General features: G+C 45.9%; 1 protein-coding gene and 1 long non-coding RNA gene across 2 annotated transcripts; both read right to left on the bottom strand.

The window, feature by feature from the left end:
• Positions 1-871: 871 nt before the first annotated feature.
• LOC120704864 (ABC transporter C family member 8-like) lies at positions 872-7,432 on the bottom strand. The gene is made up of 12 exons (XM_039989399.1): positions 7,094-7,432; positions 4,954-6,938; positions 4,550-4,870; positions 4,377-4,463; positions 3,669-4,292; positions 3,392-3,556; positions 3,003-3,297; positions 2,703-2,917; positions 2,319-2,624; positions 2,017-2,080; positions 1,680-1,919; positions 872-1,501 (listed from the first exon to the last, which is right to left on the bottom strand). The coding sequence occupies exons 1-12, from the start codon at positions 7,128-7,130 to the stop codon at positions 1,392-1,394; spliced, it is 4,449 nt and encodes a 1,482-aa protein (XP_039845333.1). The 5' UTR covers positions 7,131-7,432; the 3' UTR covers positions 872-1,391.
• Positions 7,433-17,947: 10,515 nt separating this feature from the next.
• On the bottom strand, positions 17,948-18,634 carry LOC120704863. Its single transcript, XR_005687713.1, has 2 exons — positions 18,315-18,634; positions 17,948-18,237 (listed from the first exon to the last, which is right to left on the bottom strand). It is a non-coding gene; the product is annotated as an uncharacterized LOC120704863 (long non-coding RNA).
• Between the last annotated feature and the right edge of the window lie 1,863 nt (positions 18,635-20,497).

Genomic DNA, 20,497 nt, shown 5'->3' with positions numbered 1-20,497 from the left:
TAGTCTGATACTTACGGGATACGTATCCGGGAGTATCCGTGGAGTACGGGTATCCGATACCGGTACGTGAGTTTTGCGAAGTATCCGCATATCATAGCCGACATTCTCACCAAGTCACTAGGGAAGAGCAGGTTCCTGGAGATGAGGAAGAGGATTGGGCTGGAGCAAATCACTCAGCACTAGGCTCAGGAGGAGATTGATGGCATATAAGCCTAGTGTTTGTATCTTAAACTTCAAAGGTTACTGGTCTTGTTAATGGTCTAGTGTAAGAGTAGCTAACCTGTTCTTAGGGTGGGTTACAGACCCTTCATATCTGTAACACTCCAGGGATCTCTCCCCTTTTTCTTCTTAATATATTGATGTGCAGTTCTCCTGCGCATTCGAGAAAAAGGAGAGTTCAAAGGTCATCTCCAAGACCTAAACAATGCAGGCAGTAATGGAACATTTCAAGTTACCCTTCTTTGTGTGAGCTGAAGTCTAGCTTAGGTTATTTCCATCAGAGACAGCCACAAATACATTGGATGAAGTCGGTTCACTATCTTCACCTGTGTGGTGTTAACTATTAAGTATTCCAAGAAAGTTTAGCTGACAACAGTCAATAATACTTTGATTGGACCAAGCAGTAACTATTTCCACAATCTAGCAGTTTGGTAGCTTACGGTACTCAAAATGTGGCCTGAATTCGAATAACCTGCACAGTCTTATACATTAAGTTGGGTAGAGCCTGTGAATTAGGACCTCATTTTTAAGTCTTAGTTTTCCTTCATCTTGGAGCTTGATTTGTGTAACTTCAATTTATTTGGAATCATCTTACTAGCACTGTTATGCAAAAAAGTGGAGATGTAGTTTTTCTCAGCACTGCCCTTACTCATTTCTGTCATTTGTGAAACATTTCCTTCTCACTCTATATAGTCATCATCATCTTTACGTTTATCAATACCGAGTACACGAGCAACATGACAATAAATGTTGTTTTTTTATTTTGGGCACAAACTTTACTGGTACACACGTCTTTGTACATCCTATCCCTTTTCTTCTTATTCAAAAAATCTTATATCTGAAGAATGTCATTCGTCGTGCTAGAAGTGGATCCTCCACTTCATTTTGCCATGAATACCACAGGTGACTCTCACTATATTGAACTGCTTACTGAGAGTAGCTCAATCATCCAGCTGGAGTTAGCTCCGTTCATTAAACCTAACTCCCTGCCAAAATTAAATTGGTGTTGATTTCGCATTTATTTCCAGAACTCCACGAATGAAATAATGAAGAGGACATCCCTTGTCTTCTTATAGATTCAATTTGAGAACCCTGGGAGGCTGGAACTGTTTATTTCAGTATCTTCATTGGATTGATGATATCTTTTATCATGTCCTGCCACAATGGTAGGTTCATGTTGAATTCCGTTTGGTATTAGCCCAATACTCAGCCACTAGTTTTGAAAAGGCTGATTGCTTGTCTTCTAACAGCTTTGCTGGTGTTTCATATTCTAGAAGCTTTCCTGCACAATTGAAAAAAAATCACAGTTATGAGTCGTCCATATAGAATAAGCTTTGCAGTGTACTTATAATTGTATCGTATGGGGCATTGATAGTTTACTATCTACTGGTAGTCTGAAGAATTAATTGGAGTTTTGTGCAGATGCTACATGACTGATGTCATCTGTAACATACACATACCGTAGGATAGTACCAGGACCCTGTCGCTGTCTGTCACGGTTGGAACCCTGTGAGCTATTGTTATCACCGTGCAACTTGAGAACTGCTGCCTGATTACTTTCTGAAGGATTGCATCTGTTGCTGAGTCAATGGATGCTGTTGCCTCATCAAGAACTAGAATTTTGTTCCTGCGGAGCAGAACTCTACCGAGACAGAAGAGCTGACGTTGTCCAGAGCTCCAGTTATCACCATCATCACTCACTGTGCAATTATCCAACAAGAATAAACGCAATGAGTTCAATCTCTCCTTGATGAGGTATATACTGCTTTCTGGTGGTATAGTTTTAACTTCACGTACCTTCTGTATCAAGAAGAGCAGGGGTGCTGCTAATTGCTGCCTTCAGTTGACACTTATCTAAGGCCTGATATGTTCATGGTAAGTAGTGTAAATCAAAATACATGAATCTGTTATTGTTTATGCAGGCATATAGCAACATAATTTAGGTTAGCATGATCAAATCCGTAGAAAAGATATGCTTCTAATGCACATGGTAACAGAAGGTTAATTTAACATGGTTTTATTAGGACTGTATTGTGCATGGATTTTATTGTCATTCGTACACACACTACAATTTTGCAGGCATGAAAAGTTTTACTGACCTCCCATATCTCTTGGTCGGAATGCAAGCCAAGGGGATCCAAATTGTTGCGCACAGTTCCTCTGAAAAGTGTTGGTTCTTGAGGGATAATACTCAATTTAGTTCTCAGATCCTTTAGGCCTATGGAGCAGATATCCAACTTGTCAATAAGTATCCTCCCACCTGCCGGATCAACGAGACGGAACAATGAGCTGATAAGTGTTGATTTCCCACTTCCTGTCCTCCCTACAACCCCAATCTTGTTCCCCGCAGCAAAAGTACAAGTAATTCCTTTGAGGACAAGTGGTGCATTTGGACGGTATCTTATCTGCTCATGAAGTACAAGTCAGTGAGTCAATTTCTCAAACTTGAAGGACTGTGGAAAAGAAATTTACAACTATTTTACCTTCAAATCTTGAAGGTCTATCCTTCCCTCCTGTGGCCATGAAGCTGGAGGCCTATTTTGTGGTATAATGGCAGGTGGCTCCTCTGGCAGGTGCATATACTGCTTGATTCGCTCAACTGAGATGATGTAGTTTTCCAAGTACGAATAAAACCTTGTCAAGAAAACCTGTGCTGCAGTCAGCGTCAAAGCGTAGGAGAGGCAAAGTCCGGCAAAACCTGAAATAAGTTCATATTGGGAACATTTAATCAACCCAGAGATACCATTTAGAAGAAGATCTAATCATAACAGTTATGTAGCTACCCGGTGAAATTACTCCTGGAGGAACGAGAACAAGGAACAATGCTGCTGTAATTATTGTCAAGGACTGCAGTGCCTCCACTCTTATAAGCACCCACTCTTGTGCAGCAACAGTGTGGAAGAACAGAGTCGCATCAGTATCAATTAGCTCCATGTTGCTGTGGATGAACCTCTCTGTTGCTGCAAATGCCCTGATGGTCACCACACCAAGGATCGACTCTGATGCATAGTTCATGACAGGTGCCTTTGTCGTTCCATTTATTCTTACTAGCTCTCTAGCTGAGGATACGTAGTACCTCTTCATATTTTAAAACAATGTGTCAGCTCAAAAGCTCTCAAGATACATTCATTTTAACTAATTAGAGTTATTTATTACAGCGTTGTATACTGACCTGAACATATACCATGGTGATTGTAACTGGAATTGCCACAATCAAGACTTCCCAAGTTACGGTACCCATGACCAGTACTGTTGTAACAACCTCAATACTACCAGTAGTAACAAAAGCCATGGAGTAAGGTATGTCAAAGTCCAGAATGCTTAAATCTGAAGATGCCTGCACAGACCAGAACTTGCATTTCAACTTGTATTTTTTTTAAAAAAAAACATAGTGATAGAATCATGATCATGTTTGCATAGACCAAGATAAAATCAAATAAAATCCGTACCCTTGTTAAAATTCTTCCCACTGGTGTTGAGTCAAAAAATGACATGGGAGCCTTGAATACGGAATCCATTAGCCCGCTGAAGAATGCCTTGGAGGCCTTAAGCCCAAGATTAGCTGCAAACAAGCTTCGAAAATAGGCAAAGCAGCAACTGAAGATAGAGAGACCAGAATAGGCACCCACAAGAAGTGCAGCACTGATGTTATCCATCTGAACAGCCACGGCCAACCAATATGTGGATGCAATCTGAAAGCATGTGAAGAGCACCTGAGAAGTACACATGCCAGAGAATTGGAAAGCTCCCTGGGAAACATTTATGTAGTCTTTGTATGGCTTCCATCCCAGGTCACCGACCCCCTTCTCCTCCTCTTCTGTAAGCTGGATTGTTGCTGAAGGACCTTTCGCAGCGACTTCGATGTCGCTAGCCTGCCTTGTAGCCTGCAGTGCACTTGGCACTATGTTTTCATCAGGCACCAGTTGCCCTTGAACATGGTTCTGTTGGCTAGCACTAGTATCCAATGCTGTGATCGAAGACTGGTGAGCTGAAACCAGCTTCTCAAATGCTGTCCCGGATTCCAGTAGTTCTGAATATTTTCCTTGCTGACTAACTTGACCACCTTCCATTACCTGTAGAATAAATGACAGTTTATGACACAAAGGATCTTTGATATAAAAAAGTCCTGAACAATTATGTTCAGAATATCTACTTACCAGGATTCTACTAGCTTCAGTTAGAAATTCAACTTGGTGGGTCACAAGAACAACGGTCTTCTCAGCAAGCGCTGCCATCACACAGTCCTGCATGAAAGTTTGTCTTAGAATTGTCTGAAGGAGAAAGCAAATCATTTTACGGATACAGATGTAGGTGGATCTCTGCAACTTACATAGAAAAGAATGGCAGCGGTATGTGCATCAACTGCACTGAAAGGGTCATCCAGCAGATAAACATCTGCATCATTGTAGACGGCTCTTGCCAGCTGAATCCTTTGTTTCTGACCTCCACTCATGTTCAGTCCTCTCTGACCAATCTCTGTCAGGTCTCCGTGGTCGAAATTTTCGATATCCTTGTCCAGGGCACAAGATTTGATTGCCTTCTCATACAGTTCCTTGTTGAAAGGCTTCCCGAAGAGTATATTATCGCGAACAGTCCCGCTCTGTATCCAGGAGTTCTGTGAAACATATGCCACCGAGCCAAATACCTCAACCTGCAAAAAAAACATTATTCTTAGTTATAAAATTATTGCAATCTTTTGCCTGCATTAAAGAGTTTCATTTCTGTGTTACTTACTGATCCTGATATTCTAGGTATCTCCCCAAGCAATGCATACAGCAATGAAGATTTCCCTGAGCCAACTGGACCGCAGACAGCCACCTTCTCTCCTCTGCTGATGCTAAGGTTAACATTCCTCAGTGCCAGATCAGCTCTGTTTGCGTTCCAGCTGAAATTACCATCTTGGACCTGGACTCTGATATCAGAGTTATCTGAAGGCACCCTCTTCACATCCTCCTCTCTGATCTCATCTTCAAGAAGAAACCTCTCGATACGGTCTAACGACACCTTGTACTGGATCATCATTGTGAGGATCTCAGGAAGGAACCTCACTGGCTCAGACATTACCCTCAGGGTGGCCAAGACCGTGAAGAGAGTGCTGGCATTCAGGGGCGCGCTCCCCATGATTGCCGTCGCCGTGTACATCACCGCGGAGACGACTGTCGGGGACATCCAGTACATGACCGCACCGTAGGCCTTCTTCATCTGGGTCTCCCTCAGCCATTTGAACTCCCTGTCCCTGAGTGACCCGATCATGTTCCGGAACTTCTCCTCCCATGACTGCAGCTTGATGATCTTCATGCTGTTCAGTATCTCGGACGTCGACCGGAGCCTCTCGTCCTGTGCGACCATGAACTTGGACTGGTACCCTTGCAAGATCTTGGCGAATGGCACGTTGAGGAAGCCGAAGATGACCAGGGGGACCAGACCTGGAAGAGCCCCAAGCTTCAGTGCCCAGAAGAGCGTGGCGACTGCGAACACCAGCTGCAGTGGCGAGCTCCACCCCATGTGCAGCCAGCTGATGGCGTCGCCGAGCCGGTACGCGTCGACCGCAATGTAGTTGACGATCTCGCCGGTGGAGTGGTTCTTCCTCCCCTGGCTGGACAGCCTGAGCTGCTTCTGGAAGATGACCGCCATCAGCGCCGACCGGATGCGCATCCCGGTCCGCCTCGAGTCGAAGAACCAGTGCCGCTGCGACAGCGACTCGACGAGCTTCATGAGCAGCAGGCAGCCGACGAGGGCCAGGCCGACCCGGAGGTCTCTCTCCTCCTGGTTGCTGTACCACACGAACGCGAAGAGCATCAGGGGTGCCACCGCGATGGCCAGCGTCCTCAGGAAGGCGTAGAAGCCGGTGAGCAGGATCTCGCCGAGGAAGCACTTGGCCAGGACGAGGGCGAGGCTGTTACTGCCCACGCTCCGGCGGCCCCCGGCCTTGTCGTTCACGTGGCGGCTCCAGGCCTCGGCGAACTTGTGCGAGGCGTGCTGCGCGGTGTCCTCGCCGGCGATGAGCGGGATGTCGGCGAGGTCCAGCGGCTTGGAGCGGCCGAGGCGGAGCAGCGGGTTCAGCCACGAGAAGGCGAGCTGGCGGAACAGGCCAGCGCGGTACAGCTCCGAGGTGGGCACGGCGGCCTTGTCGCCGTCCTGGCCGATCAGAGGCTCCGACAAGCCGCCGGCGGCGGCGTCGGAGGCGCCGTCGCGCCGGCGCGGCACCGAGCCGAGCGCGCAGAGCAGCAGGAGGAGGTTCACCGGCCACGCGAGCACCTCCACGGCGTCGAGCGCGCCGCCGCCGATGAGGATCTCCGCATTGTACGCGGTGACGAGCAGCGAGGGGAGCGCCCACCAGAGCGCGGCCACGGCCGCCGCCGCCCTGTTGGGCTGGACGTGCAGCGAGGCCGCCAGCGCGATCCAGAACAGGGCCCTGGCGAAGTACGGAGCCACCGCCGCCGCCGCGACGTCGCCCGAAGAGGCGTCCCGGAACCCGGCGACGCCGTACCCGACAGCGGCCGCGGCGCAGCACGCGGAGACGGCAACGGCCAGCCCCCGCCGCCACCACCCGCGAGCGCCGCCGCTCCTCCGGCCGGCGCCGCTGGCCCGCCGCCGCCTGACGCAGGCGGTGGCCAGCGCGGAGACGTACGCGACGAGGAGCGCCGCATTGACGCAGTCGATGAGCGCCCTCTGCACGCACGGCGACGCGACGGTGAGCCGCCGGCAAGCCGACGAGCCTGCGACCGCCACGCGCGAAAGCAAAGCAAGCAAGCAAGCAAGCGACGATCAGCTCATTAGATCATTGGCAAGAAAGCGACAAACAGAAAAGGGTTTGCACCAAGGATCGACAAATGCTGATGACAAAAAAAAAGGCTCCTTCTCCTGTTCTTACCAAGAACGGCCATGGCCGAATCTCTGTTATCTGCCATTGCCGCCGCTCACATGCAGCGCCCGGCGACGGGAGGCGGCGTCACCTATTATTGGTCGGACCCGGACGGCCGGACGGGACCGGACTGGAGGGGAGAGGAGCTAGCCGCTCGAGCCACCACCAGTCGCTCTGGCTCCGTCTCGTCTATCCTCCTCTCAAGTCTCATTCACCGCGCGGTGTGTTATTATGCATGGAGGATTGGAGAGGAGAGGCGAGGAGAGGAGAGGCCGTTTCGCCGCAGCTGCCTCCTCGCCGTGCGGCCCCCGCCGGCGGAGAACTCGGACTTGTCCGCCGTCACTTTCAGAACGGGATTTCCGTTCCACCGAATCGATCGATCGATCGATCGAATTGAAGGAGGCGGCGCGGATCCGATTTGTTGTGGCCTCGTCGTCATGCTGCCGCTGGTGGTGTAACCATTGGCGTATGGCATGACGTGGCAGGGGTCTTGCCGGGAGAGGCTCCTCTCGGAGAGGGTAGAGGCGTCCGTCTTTGTGCTGCTGGAACAGGCCATTCTGTGCGTACGGCGGTCACGCCCATCAAATTGTTTGGGAGCAATGGGGGCGACCTATGTTGTCTTTCCCTACGTCGGATTTCTGCTAGAGATCGACTAGATTTTTGTCCCGGCACGTGGGATACAACAACAGTTTCTGGAGGCACGCACCACGCGCTGTCCACGCATGATCCATTTTCATGCCATCGCGATCTACCCTGTCCGGATCCAGCACAGCTAAACTTTAGTTTTATCGCATCCAATGTTTAGTTACTAATTAATTAAGAGTATTAAATGTAGACTAATAATAAAATTAACTGCATAACATTTAGGCTAATTCATAATCCATAATTGATCCATATGATGCTATAGTAAACATGTGCTAATCATGGATTAATAAGATTTAAGAGCAATTCCAGAAATAGTCCTCAATTTTAACCTCTATTATAATAGAGGGCTCCTTAGATACCCCTAGGATTGGAGGATGGAGGAGGAGATTTGGAGGCTTCCCCAAAATATAGGGTCTAGTAGATGGTATGTTGAAGTCTATTTTTTTAACCCTCTAAACAGCCATTTAGGGCAAGTACATTGGTGTCATCTAATATGTATTCTCATGCATGATACGTAATTTTAAGACGACTTATTAGACAACTTATACAATATGCTGTCTTATAGGTTGTCTCATAGAAACTCTTTAGTTCCTTAATTTGTATAAATAAAAAAAAGGAATGTTGTATGTTGCAGACAACTAAAACTTGTACAATAGTGGTCTAATTATCTTATAGTCCTAAAATTTAGCTTATGAGGTGGTTGTCTCGCGAAACAACAATCTCTTTCTCTCACCTTGCTCTTTCTCCTCCACATCACCAAAAATCCTATATGGCATTGCATGAGACGAGATATCTGACGTGTAGCAATGTACTTGCCTTTATCTTAAGTTTAGAAGGTCCTGTTGAAATTGCTCTAAAAGATTCATCTCGTGAATTAGAAATTAGTTTTATAATTAACCTATATTTTGTTCTTCTAATTGGTATTGAAACATCCGATATGCCAGGGCTAAACTTTAGATCTTGGGTTCCAAACACCCCTGTCGTGTCGGCGTACAGAAAATGAGAGCCCGCTGCATGCGCAGATGATTTGTGGAGGCGCTCGAACGCCATGACACACGAAGGGAGTGGCCTGCAAGATGGGCTCACCTAACCCTGTCTCGAGGTGCAGCTCGGCACTCCGGGAGGCAATAGATTCTTTTGCTACTAAGGAAAAGTTATGACAGTTATAGGAGCAGGCATTATCAAATAACCTCAAACTGATGGTTAACGAAGTGGTGCGTCGCAGTATGGAAGGGCATGCAAGTCTACCACCTGCTATCTTATCATAACACCCATGCACTTATATGTCCCAAGACATAAACCATCAAAATTAATGAAGCAAACATGCATGCAGCCCGGGTTGCACGGGATAAAAGAGGACAAAAAATTCTCTCCGGGACAAGACATGATATAAGGGCAACCACAATGTTGGGGAAACGTAGTTTATAGTGAATTAAATAATCTGTGCTAGGTGACTGATACATTGTGAGGGTAGTCAATAGAGAAGAAATAGCAAAAACCAACTATAGTGCTATGACTTGGCCAGATGACAATAAAAAATGTTACTTTTACTGTACATTCGTCCGTCTGCACGCCTCGCGAGTGGCCGCGCTGGATAGATTGAGGGACCCACTGCTATGGACTGGATGACCGGATACATTGTGGCTTATAACTTAACTATTGTCATCTGCTGTGGAACCCGCCCCTAACTGTGGTTGCTCTAAAGTAGGGAGAGAGATGCATGCATATGCGTGCAATGAACAAAGAGGAAATAGGGTGCATGCGCCTCGCATTGAATTACCCCAACAGAAGTCAGCACAGGTTGCCGGCGTGCAAGAAAGGCGCGTCAGCTGTAAAGCAACGCCTCACTTATTTTTGGTGTACATGCACCACGATGTGGGAATTCCTCTTGGATGTAAAAGAGGAGACTCAAGGCAGGAAAGCGGGGTTTTTACTCCGGAGATTCTAGAGATGAAGCATGAGCTCTCTCCCGATGTATTCTCTAATTCATACATAACTATAAAATATACAAACAAGCATGATGTAGACTAGGACTGCTATTCTCGGACAGGTCTGAACTTGAGTAAAATTTATGCGTGCTCACCACTCGTGCAATATTGGAGATCAGCGTATTTAGCTCCTGACCAAATCTCTAATCGGAGTTCCACTCATCTCTACTTGCCGTATTCAGCCACCGACAACCCAGACGCTCATCCTACGCACGTTTTCCACACCTACGGATCGGAGATGGAAGACATGATTGGAGATAATGGTACCGGAATTCAATGCCTCGACCTGATACTAATGCCGAACTCGAACACGCCGTGTGCAGTACCGAAGAGGGACTTGAGCTACTGCTACTGCGATGCAATAATGCTTCAGTTCATCAACGACAAGAGAAACGTCGACAGGTCCGACAACCGTAGTAGGGCCGTGTTTGGATGAAGGGTGGAAAAGTTTTGATGAGAGAGAAACGATGTTTTGACTATTAATTAGTGGTATTAAATAAAGTCTAATTATAAAATTACCTCCACAACTGTGGTACTGTAGCAGTTGCTCTAGCTAATGAGGTCTTTGACCGCATGATTAGAGGATGATTGAGCGCGGTTACTGTAGCATCACTGTAGCCAATAATGATGAAACTTGGCTCATTAGATTCGTCTCGAAAAATTACACCCATTCCTAAAAGGGTTTTGCAAATAAACTTCGTTTAGTACTTCATGCATGTATTCGTCTTTTTGTGCAAAAGTTTTAATGGTTTTATCAAACATGGCCTAGATTTGACTGGTGCTGGCGCCATGCATGGCATGTGCGGTGCGGACCAACCAATGCCCTCCCTGACGCAGGCATATCTTGTTCCCTTGCCGCTGCCTCGATTGGTCATGTTGCTGGCCGCCCATTTAATACCTGCACTGCACCAGCTAGGAGATGTCCACCTCATGAGCAAAATAGCCAGCAGTCTTTAATAACCTATCTAGATCGCTAGCTATTTGTATTGTTAATTGTTCCATACACAGAAAGAGAAAGTAGATACATTATGCATTATCTTTGTGGCTGGACGATCTCGTCTCGCAGCAGAATTGCTATAGTAGTATAGTGCCATCTCGGCCAAGCTTACAAGCCGCCAAGACCCAACTGCCGCAGACTCCAAGTCCAGAGCCACGCGGTTGGTGGTTGGCATGAGGGTCGAGGGAGAGCGCAGTGAGGAAGGGCGGACCAGGAGCCCAGCCGCGGGTAGACGACGGCGGCTTACACTTGCCCCGCGGCCGTGGGCGGCAACGACGAAGGTAAGACAAGGTGGCGAACAGGTAAGCTCGCCGGTTTTTGCAGATTCAGATGAGGATTCAGAGCTCTGTCAAAGCTGGGGCGAGGCAAGGTCGAGCATTGGCTCGTCGGCGGACCCTCTGGCTGGGCTGAGAAAGGGCGGGTATGGATCACGCTTCTGGCCGTTGGCTGGAGACGCGAGTTCCATGGCGACCTCTGACGCGAGCTCGGGTGGAGAGGCGAAGGATGAGAGCAGTTCAGTTAAGAAAATCTCTCGGTTGAGCATGGCGGCGCAGGTTCCACCCATACGGGATGGTGCTGCATCGACGCATGCAGAATGGGAGGTGCATAGCACCACAGTCGAGCTTGACGTGTCGTCGAGGACGAATCGTGATGCATCAACACACAATCGGAAAAGTAAATCATGGAAAGGCCCTCTGCCGCCGGCGAGATCTTCCCCACCGTTATCACTAGGTGATATCGTGGTGAGAGACTCCCGTTCACATGGTGCAAAGGGAACAAGAAAATGTCTGTAGGAGTTTTGCGACGCCCAGCGAACACCGGTGGCCGTGGAGTCACCGTCGCCGGGGAAGAAGAAGTCTGCTTCAGATCTAGATGCAGAATTTGAATTTCGAAATTGCATAATGGTTCAACTTGCTGGGCCTAAGTGTTGGGCCGACCAGGGACAATTGAGGGCCCAAAGGACTTTCAAGTGTGCAAGGGCATTAGGGCTGCTCTTTATGAGAGCAGGGAGACCCGTCGGCTTCCCAAAGCCACATTCTTCCACTCTCACATCTCCTGGGTCCCCGTGCGCGTTGAGCGACTCATTGAATGCGGCGATGGCTGGTAGGCAGAAGGGCGTGGAGAGGTCTCATGGCTTCGGCGACCATGCCGAGCGCGATGGGCGTCAACATGGGGGGAGGGAGTGGCCTGAGCTACATAGGCCAAGGTTTGAAGGGCAAGGCAGGTACCAGGGAGGAAGAAGTTTCGAGGAGGCGCGAGGTTTTCCGAGGGAGTCTGGGAGGATCGGAAACAACGGGCGAGGGGGTGGCCGGTTCATGGCGCGCGGCCGCGGCCACTTTCAGTTTGGTGGTGCTGGGGGCTTCAGGGACCGGAGTTGGCAAGAGAAGAATTCTGGCCGGACCCATGGAGGGAGGGGTTCCAGTGAAGGGATGCAGAGCTCCCAGGAACAGCACAAGAACAGGATCTCTGGGGCTTGTTCGTCATCCATGGAAGGGGGCACTAAGAGCAAAGATAAGATGGATGAGATGGGGAAATATCAGCAAGGCAAGCAAGACATGGAGATGACAGATGCAGCACGAAACGATGAAGCTGAAGGTGGTGACGTGAGGGCAGGAATCAAGTGTGCAAGATGCACCAAGAAAGGGCACTTAGCAGCGAACTGCACAACAGAAATTTATTGTGTTATTTGTGATCGGAAAGACCATGTAAATTTTAGATGTCCAGTGTTGAAGATGCCTAGGCCGGTGGCGCATGCGGTTGGCTATGCGGTTCACGGTCTAGGTTTCTATCATATTCCTCACCCTCCCTTGCCGAGGGCTAGAAAGGATACAAAGATGGCGCTGATTTCAGTAGAGGGCGGGCAGCTTGATAAGGAGGAGGTGCAAAGGCAACTTGCGAGAATCTTCCCAGGAAAGTGGCAGTGGGAGCTTAGTGAGCATGAAGATAACTCTTTCATCACTAAATTCCCATCCAAAATCGAACTGCAAAGGGCAACTGCATTTGGAGGGGCAGATGCTAAAGGTGTTGATATCCCTGCGGGGGTAAGGATTCGGTTTGATATGTGGCATGAAAAGGAGACTGGATATTTGCTACCAAAGGTATGGGTAAGGGTCTATGGCATTAGAAAGGAATTAAGGGAATTTTAGGAGCTATGGGCGGTAGGCTCGATGCTTGGTTCTACGCAGATAGTGGATATGGAGACAACTAGAAAGAGTGATTTTGGACGCATCTTTGTGGCTGTCCTTAATCCGAAGCTTATCCCAGCAAGCCTTGATGTGGTTGTTGGGGATCACTACTTTGAATTGGGCTTTGAGGTGGAAAAAATTGGAGTGGATGAGAACGGGGAAGAGGTAGTTTTTGAGTGGAGTGGGGAAGAGGCTGGTGAAGGAAAGGGAGAGAAGGGTGACAGGGAGTTTTCTCCCAGAAAAGAAGAGCTCGAGAGAGAGGCCAAGAGACACAAATACTCTAGTACTATTGATGGATCGGAGGGGAAGGCTGCAGGTTCAGAGACTTGCTTCAATGCAAATGACCTGAGTACCTTTAAAGAGAAAGTGTCGAACATGAATGAGGAGGAATTCATAATGTTCCTGAAAGAGAAAGCGGAGGAAATTATGGATTTAGCTGCTGATCGAGTCTTGGAGGAGATCGCAGATAAAGTGATGGGGGAAGAGGTGTTTCCAACAGCAGTTTTAGGGGGGTTTAGTGGCTTTGGTGAGGAAGGGGAAGGGGGTGCTACAGCTGATGGGATGCATTTGACAGAAAACCATGCGGAGAACTCAATGGAGAGCAACAAGAGGATGGAAAGGGCAGCAATGATACCGGAGGCGACAATGCCGCATGTCCGCTCCAGTCCAAGGTTGTCAAAGTCTAAAGATGAACACACCTTGATCAGAGCTGAGGAGAGGGCAGCAAAGAAAAATCTCGAGCTCCCGGGAGGTATGCCTCGTACAGAACCTTGCTCTTCTTTGCTTTTTGATGTTGCATCTAGCAATTTACAGCAGTTAGGAATCAATTTTGGTTCGGGTGAGAACGATAGAATTAGAAATCTACAACAACTTTTCGATTTAGATGCTGAGAGGGTAGGGGCCGAACTTGGTGAGGGTGAGCTTTTTGGGACAGTTAGTGATAGTGAAGAGGAAGATTTGGAGACTTTGGAGGTTGATGCGCTGAAGTGTTTATGTAGTGATCTGATGGAGGAAGTGTTTGAGGTGGATAGTTTCTACCTAAGTAGTGCAGAAAAAACTATCTCTAGAAAGTACAAGTCCCGCGCTAAGTCGCGTTTGAAAAAGACTTGTAAGATTGTGATGTCTAACTATTCTAAGAGTAGTATTAAATGAAGGGAATATTTTGGAATAGCAGAGGTCTTAGTGACTTGGCTAAATCTAGGTTCTTAGCGGATACATCCAAGGAGCAAAATTTAGATTTTATTGCTCTTTTGGAAACAAGCAAAAAGGATTTCTCACAGTCGACACTAGATAAATTTAGTGCTGGGAGAAATTTTTTATGGCATTGGACTGCACCTCATGGGAGATCTGGTGGAATTCTGTTGGGGGTAAATCTTGATGTTTTTTATCTTGGTAGCATAGAGGAAGGAGAGTTTTATGTAAAGTTTAAACTTAGAAATAAGAAAGATGATTTTAAATGGGTGCTTGTGGCTGTCTATGGGGCAGATCAACCAGAATATAAAGAGATCTTCCTAACTGAATTAGTACATACGTGCAGCAAAGAAAATCTCCCTTTGTGCATTGGTGGTGATTTTAATATCATCCGAAATGCGAGTGAGAAAAATAATGAGAGATATGACGATAAGTGGCATTTCTTGTTCAATGCCATTATTGATGGTCTTGATCTGAGAGAGATTGAAATGTCAGGAAGAAAATTCACTTGGGCTAATTCTTTGCCAACACCAACTTATGAAAAGTTGGACAGGGTGCTTATCAGCACTGAATGGGAGCAAAAATATCCTCTAGCAACAGTGAACGCTTTGAGTAGGGAGATTTCCGATCACACTCCACTGTTGTTAAATTCGGGAGAGGAAAATAAGAGTAAAAGTCAAACCCAGCCTCAATTTAAATTCGAGCTTGGTTGGCTGCTACGTGATGATTTTTTTGAGTTAGTCTCGGAAGTGTGGAAAAAGGAGAATAAAGGGAGTACACCCTTACAGCGGTGGCAAAATAAAATTAGAAGATTGAGGCAATATTTAAGGGGATGGGATAAGAACATGAAAGGAGCTTACAGAAAGGAGAAACAAGAACTACTTCGAAGGGCTGATGAGCTTGATAAAAAGGCTGAGGTCCAGCTGCTAAGCCAGCATGAAATCGACCTAAAGCAAAGCATAAAGGAACGTTTGGCCCACTTCCTTAGACAGGAAGAGCTTAAATGGTTCCAAAGAGCTAAAACGACGTAGATATTACAAGGAGATGATAATACAAAGTACTTTCAGCTTGTGGCTAATGGCAAGCGAAGAAAAACTAGAATTTTTCGGCTAGAGCAAGATGAAGGAATAATTGAAGGAGATGAAAACCTTAAGAAGTATATAACAAAATACTATAAGGGTCTCTTCGGACAACATCAAGAAAATAAATTTTCTTTGGTAGAGTCAATTACGGAAGATATCCCTCAGGTAACTGAGCAGGAGAATGACATCTTGACTGCAGATTTCATTGAAAAAGAAGTTCGCAACGCCATCTTTCAAATGAAGCATAACAAAGCTCTGGGGCCAGATGAGTTTCCTGCTGAATTTTACCAGGTGTTCTGGAGTCTCATAAAGGATGATCTAATGGCCATGTTCCGAGATTTTCACTCTGGGGATCTCCCTCTTTTTAGCCTTAACTTTGGGATAATAACTTTGATCCCAAAACAAAAGGAGGTAAAGAAAATCCAGCAGTATCGACCTATTTGCGTGCTAAATGTGAGCTTCAAGATCTTTACTAAAGTGATGGCTAATAGATTAACCTTGGTAGCGAGTAAATTAATTCGGCAATCTCAGTCGGCTTTTTGCCGGGTCGCTACATTTTAGAAGGAGTGGTCGTCCTGCACGAAACGATCCATGAACTCCAAAGGAAAAAGCAGAGTGGCATTATCCTTAAAATTGACTTTGAGAAGGCTTATGATAAGGTTAATTGGTCTTTCTTGCAGCAAGTGCTGCGAATGAAAGGTTTCTCGGAGAGGTGGTGTGCATGGGTAGATAAAATTGTCACTGGAGGGAGTGTGAGCATTAAGGTGAATGATGACATGGGGCACTTTTTTCAAACTAAAAAAGGTTTGAGACAAGGAGACCCTCTTTCTCCTGTACTCTTCAATTTGGTGGCAGATATACTGGCTGTCCTAATTGAAAGGTCTACAAAGCTTGATCACTTCAGAGGCTTAATACCTAACCTTGTGGAAGGAGGGCTCTCAATCCTCCAATATGCGGATGACACAATCCTCTTTATGGAAGATAATTTACATAAAGCTGAGAATCTGAAAACAGTACTATATGCTTTTGAAAAATTATCTGGGCTAAAAATCAACTTCCATAAAAGTGAGTTGTTTTGTTTCGGGGAGGCAAAAAAAAGGTCGATGCGTATGTAGCTTTGTTTGGGTGCAAGGAAGGAGTGGTACCTTTTAGGTACTTGGGCATTCCTATGAGCCACCGCAAGCTTTCAAATAAGGATTGGGGAATCATCAAAGAAAGATTTCAGAAAAAACTTAGCAGCTGGAAGGGTAAGATGTTGTCGACAGGAGGAAGATTAGTGCTAATCAATTCAGTGCTTTCTAGCTTACCAATGTTTTTGCTGTCTTTCTTTAGAATACCTAAAGGTGTTCTAAGGAAAATAGATTATTACAGGTCTAGATTTTTTTGGCAATGTGACGAACATAAGAAAAAATATAGATTGGCCAAATGGTGCATTCTCTGTAAGCCAAAGAGTGTTGGTGGGCTGGGGATTATAAACTTGGACACGCAAAACAAATGCTTGTTGAGCAAGTGGCTGTTTAAACTCTTAAATGAGGAAGGCCTGTGGCAAGATTTGCTGAGGAAGAAATACCTCAAAAATAAAACTTTGTCCCAAGTGGAAAAGAGGAAGGGCGACTCGCAATTTTGGAGTGGGCTGATGGAAGTTAAAAAGGATTTTTTGGAAAGGGGGCGGTTTGTTGTACATAAGGGCAACCGGGTTAGGTTTTGGGAGGACTTGTGGATTGGAAATAAGCCTTTGATGAAACAATTTCCATCCCTGTATAACATCGTAAGGAAAAAGCATGTCACTGTGGCCAAAGTACTAAGTACAACTCCTATAGGGATTTCTTTTAGAAGAGCTTTAACTGGGAGTAACTTGGATTTGTGGCATAAACTGGTAGGAGAGGTAACATGTATACAGCTTGATAAACACAAGGATGCTTTCTCCTGGTGCTTGAGCAAAACGTTTACAGTAAGCTCTATGTGCAAGGAACTAATGAAAGGGGCTGGGTTGCCAGCCGAGTGCTTTGCTTGGAAAGTGAAGCTTCCACTCAAGATAAAAGTCTTTCTTTGGTATCTACAACAAGGAGTCATTCTAACTAAAGATAACCTTCTTAAGAGGAAATGGAAAGGAAGTGTGCAATGCTGTTTTTGTAGTAATAATGAAACTATTCAGCACTTATTTTTTGGTTGCCATCTGGCACGCTTGATGTGGAATATAGTTAGTATGTCTTTTGGCATTCAACCACCTTGTAGTATTGCAAATCTCTTTGGTTCTTGGCTCAAGAGTTTCCCCTTTAAGTTGAGAAATCAAGTGTTAATTGGTACTGCAGCCTTGTGTTGGGCATTGTGGTTGTGTCGTAATGACGTGGTATTTCATAAATCAAATACTAATTCTTGTATGCAGGTGATCTTCAGAGGGACACACTGGATACGGTGTTGGGCGCTCCTTTCTAAAGAGGAAGAGAAACTCCGACTGCTAAGAGGCTGCAAGACTTTGGAGATAACAGCTATGGACGTTTTGAGCAAAGCTGGGTGGAATATCTTCAAGAGAATTGATAACTAGAATCTTTTTAGACCTTTTGTTGTCTCTTTGGGGTGATCTAAATCTCTTGTATCGTGTCACTTTATGTGGTGTGCGGCTTATATGCTGCAGGGTAGAATCTCGTTGGTTGTATGCGATCAAAGCCTTGATTGCAGAGACCGGTTTATTATCTTTCATCTAAAAAATCTTTGTGGCTCATCGTGTGGAGGCTTCATAACCAACTAAACATAACCAACTGGTTGCATACATCTTGATCCAAGCCATTTCATTTCATGAATCATGACCAACTAAAGATAAGTAACGGGTACAACCCAAACATTTTAAACATAGAAATAAAATAAAATAAATGTCCATCCGTTACTACATAATGCACTGATTGATAACCATAACTCAAGTCATACATCATTATTTTAGGGCACAAAAGAAAATTGAACAGCTAACTGCATCGTTGAGGAAGAGTCGCCAAAAGCCATCGCTCGCTTTGTCCGGCCGCTCATCACCACAAGAGACAAATGGATTTCAGATCTTTGAATCACGTACCTGGCTATGAATCATACGGACATGAATAGAGCGGGGGAAGAGAGATGGGAAGAGGAAGGATGAGAAGAGGAACAGACCTTGGTTTCGCGGGCTCTAGAAATAAATCGGAAGAGTCGAGGGCGGGAGCAGCTAGATTGGGAAAGGATTTCCGCGCGCAGTGGACGCGGGAGAAAGGGGAGGATTTGCACACCGCGGGATGGGGGGAGAGAGCTCTGCGCGCGCAGCGGATCCGAATCCGAGCGAAATCGCCGGAAGAATAGCTGGTAGAAGGCGAGGAGGCCGGCGATTTAGCGCATCGTGGTGTGTGTGAGACGAGCGACGAAAGAGTCGCTGGCTCGATTTTTTATGCACGTTCTCTTTCCTCCATGTAGGATACCTGCCGCCGTGTAGACTCAAATAGCTAGTTGACTCAGCCTTGTTGCGGACGCCCTTATTGTGAGGGCGAGAGGTGCTGATCGAATTTCAGGGCGTGATTGCAGGAGTAATTGTCAAGAGGCTCGTGGATCATGCGCTGAATATACAAAACTTGAGTACGTGATCGCTGCGTGCTCTTTCCAACTAATATTTAGCTTTTTACTTGTAGGGTTGAGTCACACACCTGCTACATTGTTTTGCTAGTCAGGCGGTTGTTGCTTCCTACTTACTCTTCTACTACTTGCCGATCGATCGCCTTGCCACATTGGTTCGGGCTGCTACGATTGTGATTAGGCAAAAGTTTCTAGCTAGATTCATGTATACGGTGAAAAATACCAAGCAATGCTTAACATGGAGTAACATCTTTTTGACAGTTAAGAAGCCTGAAACACATAATATTATGAATTTCAGGGTGTGTTTGACAGTGTTTAGAAACGCTCAAAATCCTGCCGAAAATTTAGCAGTTCATTCATGAAGCCAAGGCCGTCTTGTCTTTGTCCAGATGAGCCGTGGAAAAAAGCAGATCTTGCTTGATCTGTGATTAAGCCGGCCGCTTTTTGTTTCTTTCTCGCAGGATAGATACGACCTGCAGCCCTGCAGGTGCCATGCATACTGGGATACTGTCATGCATGTGCAGAGATCTTCCTCATCTTGTTTCCCGTTAGAGATTCGGTGCAACCAGTCATCTGACGCACGCGTTTCTTTATTTTTTCCTTGTCGGTATATGCCAACAGTATTACATTTCTTGCATGGTTTGTTTTTTTATTGTTTTTGAAGGAATGTGAGGTTCTCATGGTGTCCTTTTTGTTGATTTTATTCCTTTTGAATTCAAAGTTGGATTTGTATCTCTTTTTTTAATATACAAAAACCCCAGCCTTCAACATTTACATGGGAATGTCTACAGCCAAATAAACATTACAGAGTTATTAGACTCAAAACCTCAAATGAGAGATTTCATACAAATTTATACTATAAAAGTTGAAAGAACTGAAACTCTTTCTTACCAAAATTAAACCAAACATTACTCCTCACCGGTCCCACTTGTTAGGTCCAGAGGTCTGACGAAAAGGGGTGGAGACTCATTTTTCTACCAAAATTCTAATATTTTTTTACACCAAACACTTTCATCTACCGACCCATGTACCCCCTCATGACTTTCTATTTATTTGTACACGAGGCGTACATGATTTTTTGGTAACACTATGCCACCGTGGGAAACACCAGACTTATTACTTTTTTCACACACTTTACTTTCCTTTGCATATGCATTTATCCATAATCGTGTCATTTTTTGTTCTAGAAAAATAATAATTGACACCATTGTTTTATGGAAGAAAAGAAAGAAGTGTATTATTTTTGAAAAGAAAATAAATGATATCATTGCTTGATGAAAGAAAAATTAAATATGTGTCTGTGGTTCATACATCTCCACTGGTAAGAAAGAAATATATAAAATAAAAAATACCTAGAAGACTAAGCTTCGATCTTCTTCTTTGTTCCCGTTTAAATCTTATAATATATTCACACAGCACTAATCCATCACATCTCTCGTCTACTTAAAAAATTGAGTTCGGATAATCAGCTGCCCGCTTAAATCTTTGCGCGTGGGTGTGAGGATATGTTTACCTCACCCTCAGGAAGAGAGTGGCACCTCGATGTGTCACCACCAATGTAATGCTGGGCAAGAACTCCCTCAAATTGTTTCCCATATTTACCTAATGACACCATGGGAGGAGGAACCGACACAAGAAGCGTCGCAATGCCAGTCGGTGTGAAGCCGGGCTAGCATTTCTCCCTACCCTCTCCTGAGCTGCCTCTGGGGCGTGGCTACACCCATCAGGAGTGC

Source organism: Panicum virgatum, chromosome 4K (genome assembly GCF_016808335.1).
Source record: "Panicum virgatum strain AP13 chromosome 4K, P.virgatum_v5, whole genome shotgun sequence".
NCBI lineage: Eukaryota > Viridiplantae > Streptophyta > Magnoliopsida > Poales > Poaceae > Panicum > Panicum virgatum.
Note: the sequence above shows the minus strand (reverse complement) of the source record. Positions and strands in the feature narration are given on the sequence as shown.

Bases quoted from the DNA above. Each gene is read 5' to 3' on its own strand.
- LOC120704864 (XM_039989399.1), bottom strand. From the start codon at position 7,130: ATGGCAGATAACAGAGATTCGGCCATGGCCGTTCTTG. The intron at 6,939-7,093 runs GTAAGAACAGGA...TGGCGGTCGCAG, and splicing joins TTCGGCCATGGCCGTTCTTG to GCTCGTCGGCTTGCCGGCGG. The intron at 2,081-2,318 runs GTCAGTAAAACT...TGAACATATCAG, and splicing joins CCGACCAAGAGATATGGGAG to GCCTTAGATAAGTGTCAACT.